General features: G+C 49.9%; 1 protein-coding gene across 1 annotated transcript in view; it reads left to right on the forward strand.

Moving 5' to 3' along the window:
• Positions 1-13,322, forward strand: part of LOC128414887 (solute carrier family 12 member 9-like) — a 93,597-nt gene that overhangs the window by 23,745 nt on the left and 56,530 nt on the right. The window contains exons 7-8 of the mRNA XM_053390821.1: positions 7,141-7,298; positions 11,016-11,098. Coding sequence (XP_053246796.1) covers positions 7,141-7,298; positions 11,016-11,098 — 241 coding nt within the window. The remainder of the gene's footprint in view (positions 1-7,140; positions 7,299-11,015; positions 11,099-13,322) is intronic.

A 13,322-nucleotide genomic window follows, 5' to 3' on the forward strand; every position in this document is an offset into this window, starting at 1 on the left:
AAAAATTTAAGACTTTCAAAAAGCTAAAATAACAATAGAAGGAAAACAGATTGGAACTTGCATCGACTTTCTAAACATTTGGGTAGGCTTGTCTGAACAAGGATGTTTTTAGCCGGTGCCAAAAAGCATACAGTGAAGGTATAGGGCGTTCCAAAGTTTAGGTGCTGCCACACTAAAAGAGTGAGTCTACAAATGCAGAAGGGGTATCTTCCATCTATAGATGCGGAAATGGCACCTGTAGCAATGCCATTGCACTGATCAAAGCAGCTGAGTGAACGTATAAGGGGCCAGGCAATTTCGCAGGTCAACTGTTCCAAAAGGCTTTGTATCCTAATAACTTGGCCCAGTAGCAAATGGGAAACCAATGCAGATCTCTGAGCTACAGGTGCCATAATATGCTGACAAGGCCTCACTCCTGTCAGCAATTGTGCTGCAGCATCCAATATTAACTGATGCTTCCAGATCAAACACGAGAGAAGTCCCACTTTGAGCGTGTTGCAGTCACCAAGGCACAAACCTCAGCTCACAGCTTGGCCAATAGGCCACCTCCCACCTGCCTTGCCCCTATTTTTTCTAGCTCGCTTTCATGTGGGTCTGCAGTGCCCCCTAACACAATGACACCAGTGCTTTCCCCCCCGAAACCCCTGCAAAACCCAGGGGTAGCAAGGATCTGAACCTGAGCTTTGGCTGGAGACATGCCCGGGGAGGTGGGGCACTGGTGGTCATGCCCCTTGGTGCATTTGCAAACGGTGTCGGATTTTCAGGTGGGGTGCATGTGTGCCTGCCTTGTTCTCGGAGAGAGAGAGCGGCTTGTTAATTTTCTGCTCTGGAAAGTGCTGCCATAAATCGCGGCTGTGCCGGGGCAGCCGGCAGGAATTGGCTAGAATTATAGCTGTCATGTTCTAATACCTTAATGCATGGCCATTGCTCATAATGACAGGGGACAGGGCAGCTTGCGAGGCCCCCGCGCATGACATGCACCTGCCCCCCTCCCTCCCCGCCACTCATCCCTCCTCCGCTCTGAGAGGTTTAATAGGCCTCACCGTCCCCTGTTCCTTCCCCCCACCCCCCAACCGGCTGATTCTGATATCAAATCAACGTGAGCTTATTGGAAAGGCACAAAAATGAAATCTGGGGCCTCGTTCGTCTCCTGTTGCTTTGTTAGGCGTGCCCTGCTCTGCCCCTGGGTGGGATTTATTTTGGGGAGGGGGTGGGAAGGGGGCTTGGCTGCTGCGTGTGATTAGAAAGATGGGGTGGTGGTGGAGGCATAGCCCAAGAAAGGTGACAGCTCTCAACCAGACCATCCCGGCTAAAGGACGGTTGTTGTGGGGCAGCCCTGATAGAGAAGGACAAGCCAGAGCTTATGGTTGATATGTAGCTGTGCCTTTAAGGGCAGGTTATTCGTTTCATACAATTAAAGAACTGTCAAGATAGAAGGGACCACAAGGATCATCTAATCCAGCCCCCTCCATTGCAGGAATCTTTTGCCCAATGTGGGCCTTGAACCCGTGACCCTGAGATTAAAAATTTCAGGCTCTGCCAATTGAGCTGTTTATTTATTTGCCCATGCAAATATCCACTTGGGTGGCTTTAAAAAAAGGTTGGAGAAATTAAAGGAGAGGGCTACTGATGGCTACTAGCAGTTCAAAAACATGCCAGTGCAAGTAGATAAATAGGTACCGCTGTGGCGGAAAGGTATATGGTGTTTCTGTGCACTCTGGTTTCCATCACGGTGTTCCGTTGCACCAGAAGTGGTTTAGTCCTGCTGGCCACATGACCCAGAAAGCTGTCTGTGGATAAATGCTGGCTCCCTCGGCCTGAAAACGAGATGAGCGCTGCAAGCCCATAGTCACCTTTGACTGGACTTAACTGTCCAGGGGTCCTTTACCTTTTCCTTTTACCTTACTAGCTACGATGGGGACGCTCTGCCTCTATAGTTGAAGGCAGCAATGCTTCTGAATGCTGGTTGCTGGAAGCCACACGAGGGGAGAGTTGCTCTTGTGGTCGGATCCTGCTTGCTGGTTTCCCACAGGAATCTGCTTGGCCACTATGAGAACAGGATGCTGGACTTGATGGGCCATTGGCCTGATCCAGCAGCCTCTTCCTATGTTCTTATGACTGATAGCATCTCTCTAGGGTTTCAGTGTTAGAATTCCTGCTCCGTTATTGCAGTCATGGGATTGTTGTCTATCACATGACGGTGTATGTTTTGACTCCACAGAGTGAGAAGTGACGGAGACAGGATGTTTGTGTTACTGTGTTCCGTGAAGTGGGACTATTGTCCTTTGTTCTTTCTCTTTTGCTGTCTGATGCTACAGAGAGAGGTAGCCATGTTGCAGTGCTCTGTGTGTGTTTATATGTAAATAAAGTAGATTAGTCAAAATGCTGAGTTGCTGAGGTCTGTCACGCAAGATGCACAAACTCTGCGGATCCCTAAGTGTGCCGGTGTCAGTTGGCATCGGTCGCTGTGATGTTCGGGCAGAAGAAAGCTTTTGAAGCTCCCGAACGAAAGACCAGGAAGGGGAGAACATGCCAGTCGGGCATGTGTCTCTGCCAGGGTCCTACTCGAGTGTAGGCTGAACTCCTGACACTCAGATGGGCGGCATTCTCCTTTCTACCTGAAGATGTCATTGGGGATTGGACTTGGGGCGTGCGGCATGCCAAACAGGTGCTCGGCCACTGAGCTATGCTCCTTCCCTTAAGACTCCAGAGCCTGCTCTGCCCAGTTAGCAGTGCTTCCATCCCCGCAGGAGCAGTGAGAGCATGAAGCAATGCCTGCCGAGCATTGGTTGTGTGCTCTGAACGCCATGTCTAGTCCTCAATTGTATGGCGGTAACAACTGTTTGACAGTGGAACAGGCCAGAATCATAGAATCTTAGAGTTGGAAGGGACCCCACGGGGTCATCTAGACCAGCCCCTGCAATGCAGGAATCTCAGCGAAATCATCCCTGAGAGATGGCTGCCCACCTACCTCAGAAGATGGGAGCATATTCACCCAGTGCTTTACCAGTTGCACTGGCTCCCGGTGGAGTATCGGGTCAAGTTCAAGGTGCTGGTTTTGACCTTTAAAGCCCTTTGTGGCTTAGGGCCCTTGCATTTATGGAATCGCCTCTCCTGGTCTGCCCCACAGATGACCTTAAGGTCCATGAATAATCATAGTTTAGAGGTCCCGGGCCCTAAGGAAGTCAGATTATCCTCCACCAGGGCCAGGGTCTTCTCAGTGGTGGCTCTGACCTGGTGGAATGCTCTGTCCCATGAGACTAGGGCCCTGCAGGATTTAACTTCCTTCCGCAGGGCCTGTAAGACAGAGCTATTCCGCCTGGCTTTCAATTTGAACTTAGCTTGATCTTTTATTCCCTTTCCTTTCCTCCCCCTCCCCTTTTATGAAGATTACCCGCTCTGGGATCCCACAGCTAATTCTCCCCTGGTCTCCTCGCTGGCCCAAGTAGGACTAATTTAGAGCCCTGGTGATCATCTAATGCTTATTGGATGGATTTCCCCCCAAATTGATTTTTGAATTCTGAATTTATTGTTATTCACGTTTTATACTGTTTTTTGTTGCATTAATTGTTTTAAATTTGTTGTTAGCCGCCCTGATCCCGGTTTTCTGACCCAGGAAGGGCGGGGTATAAATAAAAAATTATTTATTATTATTATTATTAGAAAATGGTGGAGTTTCCTTGGAAGTTCTTTTGAAACAGGTGGGATGACCATCTTTTGGGGATTCTCCATCTATGATGCCCTCTTTTGCAGGGGATGGGCTAGATGACACCACAGGTCCCTTCCAACTCTACAGTGTTGGCCGTGGGTGCTGCTGGCTTGGGAGGCACCCAACTGGGGTGGGGAGGGTGTCAAACTGGTTCCCCGCTACACCAGGCCCACCTGCACCCCCGCCCCCCTCTGCCGCACTTATTAGCAAAACGATCAATTTGGGGGTAATTAGGTATTAATTGCCCAAAGACACTGGCGTTGATAGCCCGTGCTAATTTATCTCCCACCTGCTCACTGCCTCTTGTTAAAATCCAATTAAGGCCCAGCCATTTGTATAGTTTAATGCGTGAAGGAAAGTTCTGCCTTCCCTCTCCTTTTATTTCTGTTACTGAATTTTGGGCAAGCGGCTCCTCAAGTGCCGTCAGCCGCGAGACTGACCAAGCGCCTTCGATCGGATCAATGGCCCGTTCAGGATAGATCATCCTTTGCCAACCACTGTCTCTTTTGGACTACAGCTCCCATCAGCCATGCTGGCTCGGGCTGATGGGAGTTGTAGTCTAAATCATCTGGGGGGCACCAGGTTGGCAAGACTCCTCATAGATGATGAGCTACTTGTTCCTGCAAATGAAAGTGCAGCTCCTGGGTTTGAGGCACTCCCTAGAACTGGTGGGCATGCCGTGTGGGAAGACTGTTAATCTGTGGAACTCCCTCCCACAGGAGGCACGACAACTTTAAAAGAAGAGGGCTATTGATGACTACTTGCCATGATAGCTATTCTCTGCCTCCACAATTGGAGGCAACGAACGATGCTTCTGAATGTCAGTCGCTGGAGGGGACCACAGGAGGGGAGAGTTGTTCTTGCAGCCAAATCCTGCTTGCTGGTTTCCCATTGGGTTATCTGGTTGGCCATTGTGAGAAGAGGATGCTGTACATGGGCCTGATCCAGAAGGTTCTTCTTATGCTCTAATGAGTCCAAACATGCTGCCGAGGAGCTCAAGGTGGTGCACATGGTCCTATCCTTCCCCAGGACCCACAACAGCCCTGTGAGGTAGGCTAGGCTGAGAGGCAGCAACTGGCCAAAGGCTTCATGGCCCAGTGGGGTTTTGAACCCTGGTCTCCCAGGTCGTACCCCAGCACTCAAACCACTATGCTGTGCTGCCTCTGTGTTCTTATGGAGGGTGCCCAGGCCTTGACCGTACAGAGCTTGCTGGCTTACCAAACTGGCCATGCAGATGCCAGGCCATCTCAGCGTGGTTCTCAAACCAGCTTGATTGGCAGGAATTGACCTTCCAAACGTCTTCCTGCAAGGAGGGGAACGTGATTACAGTGGGTTGCAAACGTGATCCGTGCGGGAGGCTCGTTCGCAACCCGCAGCGTTTGCAACCCTCTGTGCACGTGCGGGTTGCAATTCAGCGCTTATGCGCAAAGCACGATTTAACGCTTCTGTGCATGCACGACCGCCGAAACTCGGAAGTAACCCATTTCGGTACTTCTGGGTTTCGGTGCATCCATAACCCAAAAAACGCAACCTGAAGCGTCTGTAATCCAAGGTATGACTGTATCTGCTCGCGTCTGCAGGACAAGCTGCTCTTTTAAGGCATGGCAGCAAATAAAATGGGGTCAGGGGTGCATAGCAGATTCCTTTGCGTCTGATTTTGATTTGGGCTATGTTCAAAACAGGACCCGGGTGGCGCTGTGGGTTAAACCACAGAGCCTAGGACTTGCTGATCAGAAGGTCGGCAGTTCGAATCCCCGCAACGGGGTGAGCTCCCATTTTTCGGTCCCTGCTCCTGCCCACCTAGCAGTTCGAAAGCAGGTCAAAGTGCAAGTAGATAAATAGGTACCGCTCCGGCGGGAAGGTAAATGGCATTTCTGTGCGCTGCTCTGGTTTGCCAGAAGTGGCTTAGTCATGCTGGCCACATGACCCGGAAGCTGTACCCCTGCTCTCTTGGCCAATAAAGCAAGATGAGCGCCGCAACCCCAGAGTCAGCCACGACTGGACCTAATGGTCAGGGGTCCCTTTAGCTTTACCTATTTTCAAAACAGCCCTGCCCTCTGGGGGCTTCCCTGACCTCTTGCTGACTCTGCTCCGGGAGGGAATTCTGCACAAGGGCCTCGCCAAGGTGGGAATCAGCTTGTCTCCTTGGGATATAGAATCATAGAATTGTAGAGTTGGAAGGGGCTACGCAGGTCATTAATCCAACTCCGACCCAATCGTTTGCCCAACATGGAGCTCAAACCCACAACCCTGATATTCAGAGTCTCGTGCTCTGCTGACTGAGCTCTCCCAGTGGGTTTGGAAGCCTCCCTCTGCAGGGTCTGGACCGTCCCTGTAATGGACTGAGAGCAGAAGGCACTTCCCCCCAGCAAGTGTTCCTTAGGGGCTCATTTTGGAGCCTAATGGAGCAGGGAGGGGGCCAGGGTTCCTCACCCCAGGCGAAAGCAGAGGGGGTCGTTTCAGATGCTCAGATGGAGAGGGACTGGCTGGAGTCTGGGATGGCAGAGCCGTAGAGAGCAACTGGCCTGGTTCAGCCAAGCTGTGTCCCCGAGAAGCACACAGGAGCCTCTCCTGAGCTCATGCCCAGATTGAGGATGGGGTCATCACTCTGCTGCAAAATGTCCCTATGGCACCTTATGTTTATAAAATTGCTTATAGACTGCTTTTTCATTATAAAAGCATCATAAAATCATAGATTTGTAAAGGGACCACAAGGGCCATCTAGCCCAACCTCTTACAATGCAGGGAACTTTTGCCCAACCTGAGACTCGAACCCACAACCCTGAATTTAAGAGTCTCACTCTCTGCCGACTGAGTCCTGCTGTATTCCGCCTTGGGCAGTTTGCAACAAAGAGACATAAACAGACACCAATTGACCAGTTGCCAGGGATTCTTTACCTGTGATTCCTGAATTGCGGGGGGTTGAGGTAGATGAAGAAGAAGAAGAAGAAGAAGAAGAAGAAGAAGAAGAAGAAGAAGAAGAAGAGTTTGGATTTGATATCCCGCCTTTCACTCCCCTTCAGGAGTCTCAAAGCGGCTAACATTCTCCTTTCCCTTCCTCCCCCACAACAAACACTCTGTGAGGTGAGTGGGGCTGAGAGACTTCAGAGAAGTGTGACTGGCCCAAGGTCACCCAGCAGCTGCATGTGGAGGAGCGGAGACGCGAACCCGGTTCCCCAGATTACGAGACTACCGCTCTTAACCACTACACCACACTGGCTGACCCCACAGGTCCCCTACAATTCTATGAATTAACTGTTGTCAAAGGATGTATCCTTAAATGCCTGCTTGTTCCTGAATCCTGCTTGCGGGTTCCCCACAGGAATCTGCTTGGCCGCTGTGTGAACCGGGTGCTGGGCCAGATGGGCTGTGGGCCTGATCCATCTGGCTGCCGCCACCTTCTCATGAGTTTCCACCTTCTCACCCCTCAGGCTCCTCCTCCAGCGGGACTACAGCTTCCTGAGGGACATCAACATCTGGCCTCCGTTCGTCATCATTGGCGTCTACTGCTCGACTCTGTCGGCCGCTATGAGCAACCTGATCGGGGCCTCCCGAATCCTCTACGCCTTGGCCAAGGACGACCTCTTTGGTGAGTTGACCTTCTGCCTGCCTGGGCCTACATCTTGTGTCAGGGATGCCTTAGCAATGTCTCTCCTTGGCATGCAGGCATGGACCAACATAAGAACGTAAGTAGAGCCGTAAGTGGGAGTGGCCGCCGAGACCATGTAACACTGATTCTGAAAGATCTTCATTGGCTCCCAATGCACCGAATTGTGGCTCCGAGCGCAATTCAAAGTGTTGGTGCTGACCTTGAAAGCCCTAAATGGCCTCGGTCCTGTACACCTGAAGGAGCGTCTCCACCCCAGGCAGAGGGCCTTCTCGGTAGTGGTGCCTGCCCTGTGGAACGCCCTCCCATCAGATGTCAAGGAAATAAGCAACTATTCTACTTTTAAAAGACAACTTCCCTGTTTAGGGAAGTTTTTAATGTTTGATGCTGTATTGGTTTTAATATTCGGTTCGAAGCCACCCAGAGTGGCTGGGGAAACCCAGTCGGATGGGCGGGGTATAAATAAATTATGATGATGATGATGATGTATCAGGCCAGTGACCCACGTAGTCCAGCAACCAGGATTTGAGCGTCAGAGCCTTCCTGTGGTTCCCAGCAGCTGAATTGTCAGGGCACAGTGCCAGTATTCCAAGGCCACAGTCTGGGACAGCGTCTCCCAGCTTCCCTGGATTTCTTATGGACTACAGTTCCCATCATCCACAGCCAGATGCAGGGCACCACGTTGGGGGAGGCTGATCTAGGGTACCAGTTTTTGATTGACTAAGTTTACTAAGCTTTTCCACACTGAGCTGATTTGATTGATTGATTATATTTCTACGCCGCACTTCATTCGCATGAACCTCAAAAGCGGCTCAGTAAATAACAACAACCAAACAGAACATCACAAATGCAACATAAATCGTATAGATTAATCAACAGATAATCAGTGAAACAATTACAAATCACCAGCAGCTCACAGCAAACGTTCAAAACATCAAAAGACAAAAGCATTGAAAGCACAAATACACAAAATGAAGAGCATGTCAGTAGATTGAAAAAAACGACAAAAAACAGCAATTCAACAAATGTAGAATAAATATGATGTTGCAAAAGAAAACAAATCATTGTTTCAGTACATAAATACAAAGCAGAACAGGAATTAACCCGCCACCTTTGGTCTTTTAGTTGCCCTACACACACGTAGACACACTCCATGCCTTAATACTCTTTGGGGGCTGTTGCTGAACGCAGCTGATTCTGCAGTCTGGAAGATCCTTAGCTCTGCCTGGCAGTCCTCTGCGCCCTCTCCTCTATCTCCTGCTTGGCTCTGTCTGCCTTCCTGCCTGGTTTTCCCCAGCGGTTCCCTTGTTCCAGCACTTGGCCGTCCTTTCAGAGTCCTCTGCCTCCCTGGCGGGCTGCATGGGCAACCGCCAGTCAGGTTGGTTTGCCTTTGCCCTCACCTGGCAGGGCCTGTTGACGGGGCTCTGCTCCTGGGCAGAGAAGCAGCCCACCCTCAAAGACTGCTGCCGGCAGGGCAGGGGACATGGGAAGCTGCCTTATATATTGAACGCGGCTGTTGGTACGTCTGGCTCAGTATTGTCCACCCTGGCTGACAGAGGCCTTCCAGGATTTCCAGAGAAGACATGCTATTGGGAGACGCTGACAGGGCTGGATTAGCCATTAAGCAAAATAAGCATGTGCTTTAGGGCATCAAAGGAAGGGGGAACCACATAAATTTTCCATTGCTGGGTTCTTTTAACCTTAATGGTCCCAAATGGCTCAGCTGAGCATTTGTTGTCTCCCTTGAAGTATATTAAAAATCCCAACAGAACAACTATGCAACAAGGCTGGCCGGGTGCCTTATCTCTATCAAGTATAGAAGCAGATTCATTACGTAAGATGAGTTTTGAGGATTGGATCAAAGATTTTGCAGTTAGAAAAAGAAGGAGATTTTTCTTTTCAAATACAAAGTCTACAAAAATAAACATTGTTTTCCATGTTACTATAGGTTTAGTTTCATTTTGAAGCATAAGATTTTATTTTACTGTTTATTGTTGTTTAGATTTTGCATTAGATATATATGGGGCACCAAGATCGTTTAAATGCTTAGGGCCTCTGAAGGTCTCTTTTGGCCCGGCAACAGCCCAATAAGCTCACTGGAAGAAGGGGCTGCTGCTTCCATTCTGCCGGGCTCCTTTGCTGGTCTTGCATTTCAGCAACCTTTACCCTACAGTCCAGCTCATACTCCAGCCTTCCCCAACCTGCTGCCCTGCAGGTGCTTCAGCCCCGGCCAGAACAGGGCGCAGGGCGGTTGTCTTCATAAACAGAAGTGGCTGGTCTTCATCTCTCCCTCCCAACTGTGCCCGTGTGCTATTGCATTGTAAAAGAAACAATCATGTTTGATTCAAGGGGAGCCTTCTTCCATATGCAGATTGCCAGCATGTCCCCCTACCAGCTAAATCATGGGTAGGCAAACTTAAGGCCCAGGGGCTGGATCCTGCCCAATCGCCTTCTAAATCTGGCCCACAGACAGTCTGGGAATCAGCATGTTTTTACATGAGTAGAATGTGTGCTTTTATTTAAAATGCATCTCTGGGTTATTTGTGGGGCCTGCCTGGTGTTTTTACATGAGTTGAATGTGACTTTTATTTAAAATGCATTTCTGGGTTATTTGTGGGGCATAGGAATTTCTTCATATACAGTGGTTGCGAATGGGATCCGTTCCAGAGCCCCGTTCACAACCTGAACAGAACACAACCCGCGTCTGTGCATGCATGGGTTGTGATTCGCTGCTTCTGTGCATGCACGTGATGCCATTTTGCGCATTTCCGTGTCTACGCAAGCAGCAAAACCCGGAGGTAACCCTTTCTGGTACTTCCGGGTCACCGCGGGACGCAACCTGAAAAGACGCGTTCGCAACATGAGATATGCCTGTATTTTTTTCAAAATATAGTCCGGCCCACCACATGGTCTGAGGGACGGTGGACCGGCCCCCTGCTGAAAAATTTGCTGACCCCATTCTAGATCAAGACATAAAGGGTGGCAAAGAGTTAAATTTCCCCCTACCTACCTATCTCTCGAACTAGGGACCCAGTCTGCATCTAGCAGCCCCCCTCCAATTGGTTTCACTTCTTGCTCTGCACTTAAAAGCACATAGCTTGGCCCTGATTAATCCAGGTCGGGTGTGTTTTAGTTGATTTTCCCCCAATCCATTAAGCCAGCCAATTAATTGATGGAACATTTCAGCCTCAGCGTTTAATTAACGTATAGTAAAACGGGTGTCAACACTCTGCTGTGGACCTCTCCGTTAGGGGCGGGCAGACACCAGCCTTGTGGGATCTACTTTACCTTCTGCTGGAACCCCCAGAGGGAGCCAGGTGCAAATAGAAGTGGCTCAGGCAGGCAGGTGTATGTCCGAATCAACTTCACAAATGATTTTCATGCATGCATATTTATTTTTTTTAAGCCTCTCTTGTTCCCTGCTCCCAATTACTATTATTTATCTAATTGCGAGTGGTTTTGCTATCGTTGCTAGCATTAGACAATTGGGAGTCAGAAACTCTTGCGGATGTAGTGCAGATTACCGGAGATCTAGCAGCAGATTCTGATCTGCCTTCTGCGCACTGCTGCTCTGGGTGGTCACTTTCCCTGCTCTCTCTTGCTCCCTGTCTCTCTTTAATAAGCACCGATTTTATAGAAGCCCTTGTTCTAATGTATTGTGCCGCCTCTCTCTTATCCGTTCCCCTTCTGGTAACGAAGGCAAAGTGCTGGGGCCGGCAAAGCGGACTTCTCATGATGGAAACCCCTGGATGGCTGTAATCTTCTCCTGGATCCTGGTACAGGTGAGTTGGCTCCCAGTGCCCTGGTTTTGCTTCTCCTCCTCCTCCTCCCAATGCTGCTGTTTTAACCACGATGATTTCTGTTTGGTTTGTGTTCATTCCATCGATCAGCTACCCAATAACAATGGCTCCCTGGGCGACGCGCAGAATAGAAGAGATTAAAAACCAACATTCCCAATAAAACGGGGATCGATAGAGCAGCGGAACAAAAGCCAGCAGGAAGCATCTGCCAGGGATGCTTTCGCTGAGGTCCCTGCCTTGCAGCGGGTTGGACTAGATGACCCTCGGGGTCCCTCCCTACTTTACAATTCTATGGTTCTATGAAACAACCCCCAACACCAGAACCAATGTTGCAAAACTGAGGTCTGGAGAATTAAAAGCATCACAGCAACTGTCAATTAATATAGAAAGCCAATGTTCTCAAACAGGGAGGGTGGGGTCTGCCTTGCTGGCCCTCGAAGGTGGGCAACTTCAAGCCCAGAGTGGCAGCTGCAGAAGAGAACAGACTGGATCTCAAAGGGAAATGTAGATTTGTCAATGGGGACTACAAAGGACCAAGAAGTCAGGGACGCAGAGACCGGGATATGGGCTCAGTCTCCTCTTTTCCAGGCTAAACATACCCAGCTCCCTCAAACGCTCCTTGTAAGGCTTGGTTTCCAGACCCTTGATCATCTTGGCCACCCTCCTCTGCACATGTTCTGGCTTGTCAACATCCTTCCGAAATTGTGGCGCCCAGAATTGGACACAGTATTCCAAGTGTGGTGTGACCAAGGCAGAATAGATCAATAAAGTGGTACCTCTGGTTACGTACTTAATTCGTTCCGGAGGTCCGTTCTTAACCTGAAACTGTTCTTAACCTGAAGCACCACTTTAGCTAATGGGGCCTCCCGCTGCTGCCGCGCCGCTGCCACGCGGTTTCCGTACTCATCCTGAAGCAAAGTTCTTAACCCGAGGTACTATTTCTGGGTTAGCGGAGTCTGTAACCTGAAGCGTATGTAACCCGAGGTACCACTGTACTAGTAGTTCCCTTGATCTGGACACTATACTTCTGTTGATGCAGCCAAGAATATCATTAGCTTTTCTTGTTGCTGCATCACACAGTGGACTCATGTTGAGCTTGTGGTCCGCTAAGACCCCGAGAGCCTTTCCACATGTACTATTCCAAACAGGAACAATTTGTAGGCATCCATCTGTATCGAGAGACAATGGAGCGTGCCTCTCGGACTGAAGTCAAACCGCTGTGTTAGCAACGCTGAAGTGACCTCCCCGGGGCGCAAGCCTGGGCCGTGTATATGGGGCTCCTGGGCTGCCCAGGCAGCAAGGACCTCCCCCTCTCTCAGCCTCACTGATGGGGATCCAAAGGAAATCAGAGCAAGACGTTTGGCACCAGCATGGAGGCAGGAGTTGCCGGAGGGAGGTGTACAGGGTGCGATCCAGCTGCCTTAGGGACTCCACTCTGGATTTGTGTAGGGTTTACTCCTGAGCCTTTTCTTCCCCCAAAGATATCCTGCAAAGCAGCGGGTAACTTCTAAGGGGATTGGCCTGATCCAGGCGGGAGGGCTTGCCTTGTGATCTTACGTTGAAGTTCGTTGTTTCCTGCCTATCATTTCTCGTTAGGGTTCAGATGGTGAGGTGTCCTTTCCTGTAAAATGATGCTTAGGTTTTCCTCCTGATCGGCATCTGTTTTATGTTGTCATTAGCTGCCTTTGGGGGGGCACTTTGTTCAAAAGGCTGGTTAGGATTCTTTTTCTAAATGTGCAGATGAATAAATGCATTAGACGGGCGAGACGGGAGATGCGGATCTGAGCAAATGTGTAGCTGGGGAAGGGCAAGGAGCGAGTCTGGTGTCCCTGGAGCCGCAGGCAAGGCTGGCCTAGGACTGGCTTACTGGGTGATGCATTCATTGGGAACAGGCCTCAGCTCTAAGATGCAGGAAGAAGAATGCCGCTGGAGAATGTGCAGAGTGCATGTCCTCCGTTGCTGCATAAAACTAGTGTGCACTCAAACACAACTGAGATTTAGGCAGCTGGGCTTGCTGTTAAGAGCAGTTTGAGCCCCAGAACTTTTTCTCTTTTTGATCTGAACCCCAGCAAAGAAGCAAGTCTTGAAGGAGAGGGAGGAAAATATATTGATGAACAAGAGTGTGCTGAGGAGGCTATCTCGTGCCTCAAGGTGTGACAGGAGGCACATGGAGCATTCAGCATGAGGACTACAAACTTTGGAAGCT

The sequence above is a fragment of the Podarcis raffonei genome, chromosome 5, assembly GCF_027172205.1.
Source record: "Podarcis raffonei isolate rPodRaf1 chromosome 5, rPodRaf1.pri, whole genome shotgun sequence".
NCBI lineage: Eukaryota > Metazoa > Chordata > Lepidosauria > Squamata > Lacertidae > Podarcis > Podarcis raffonei.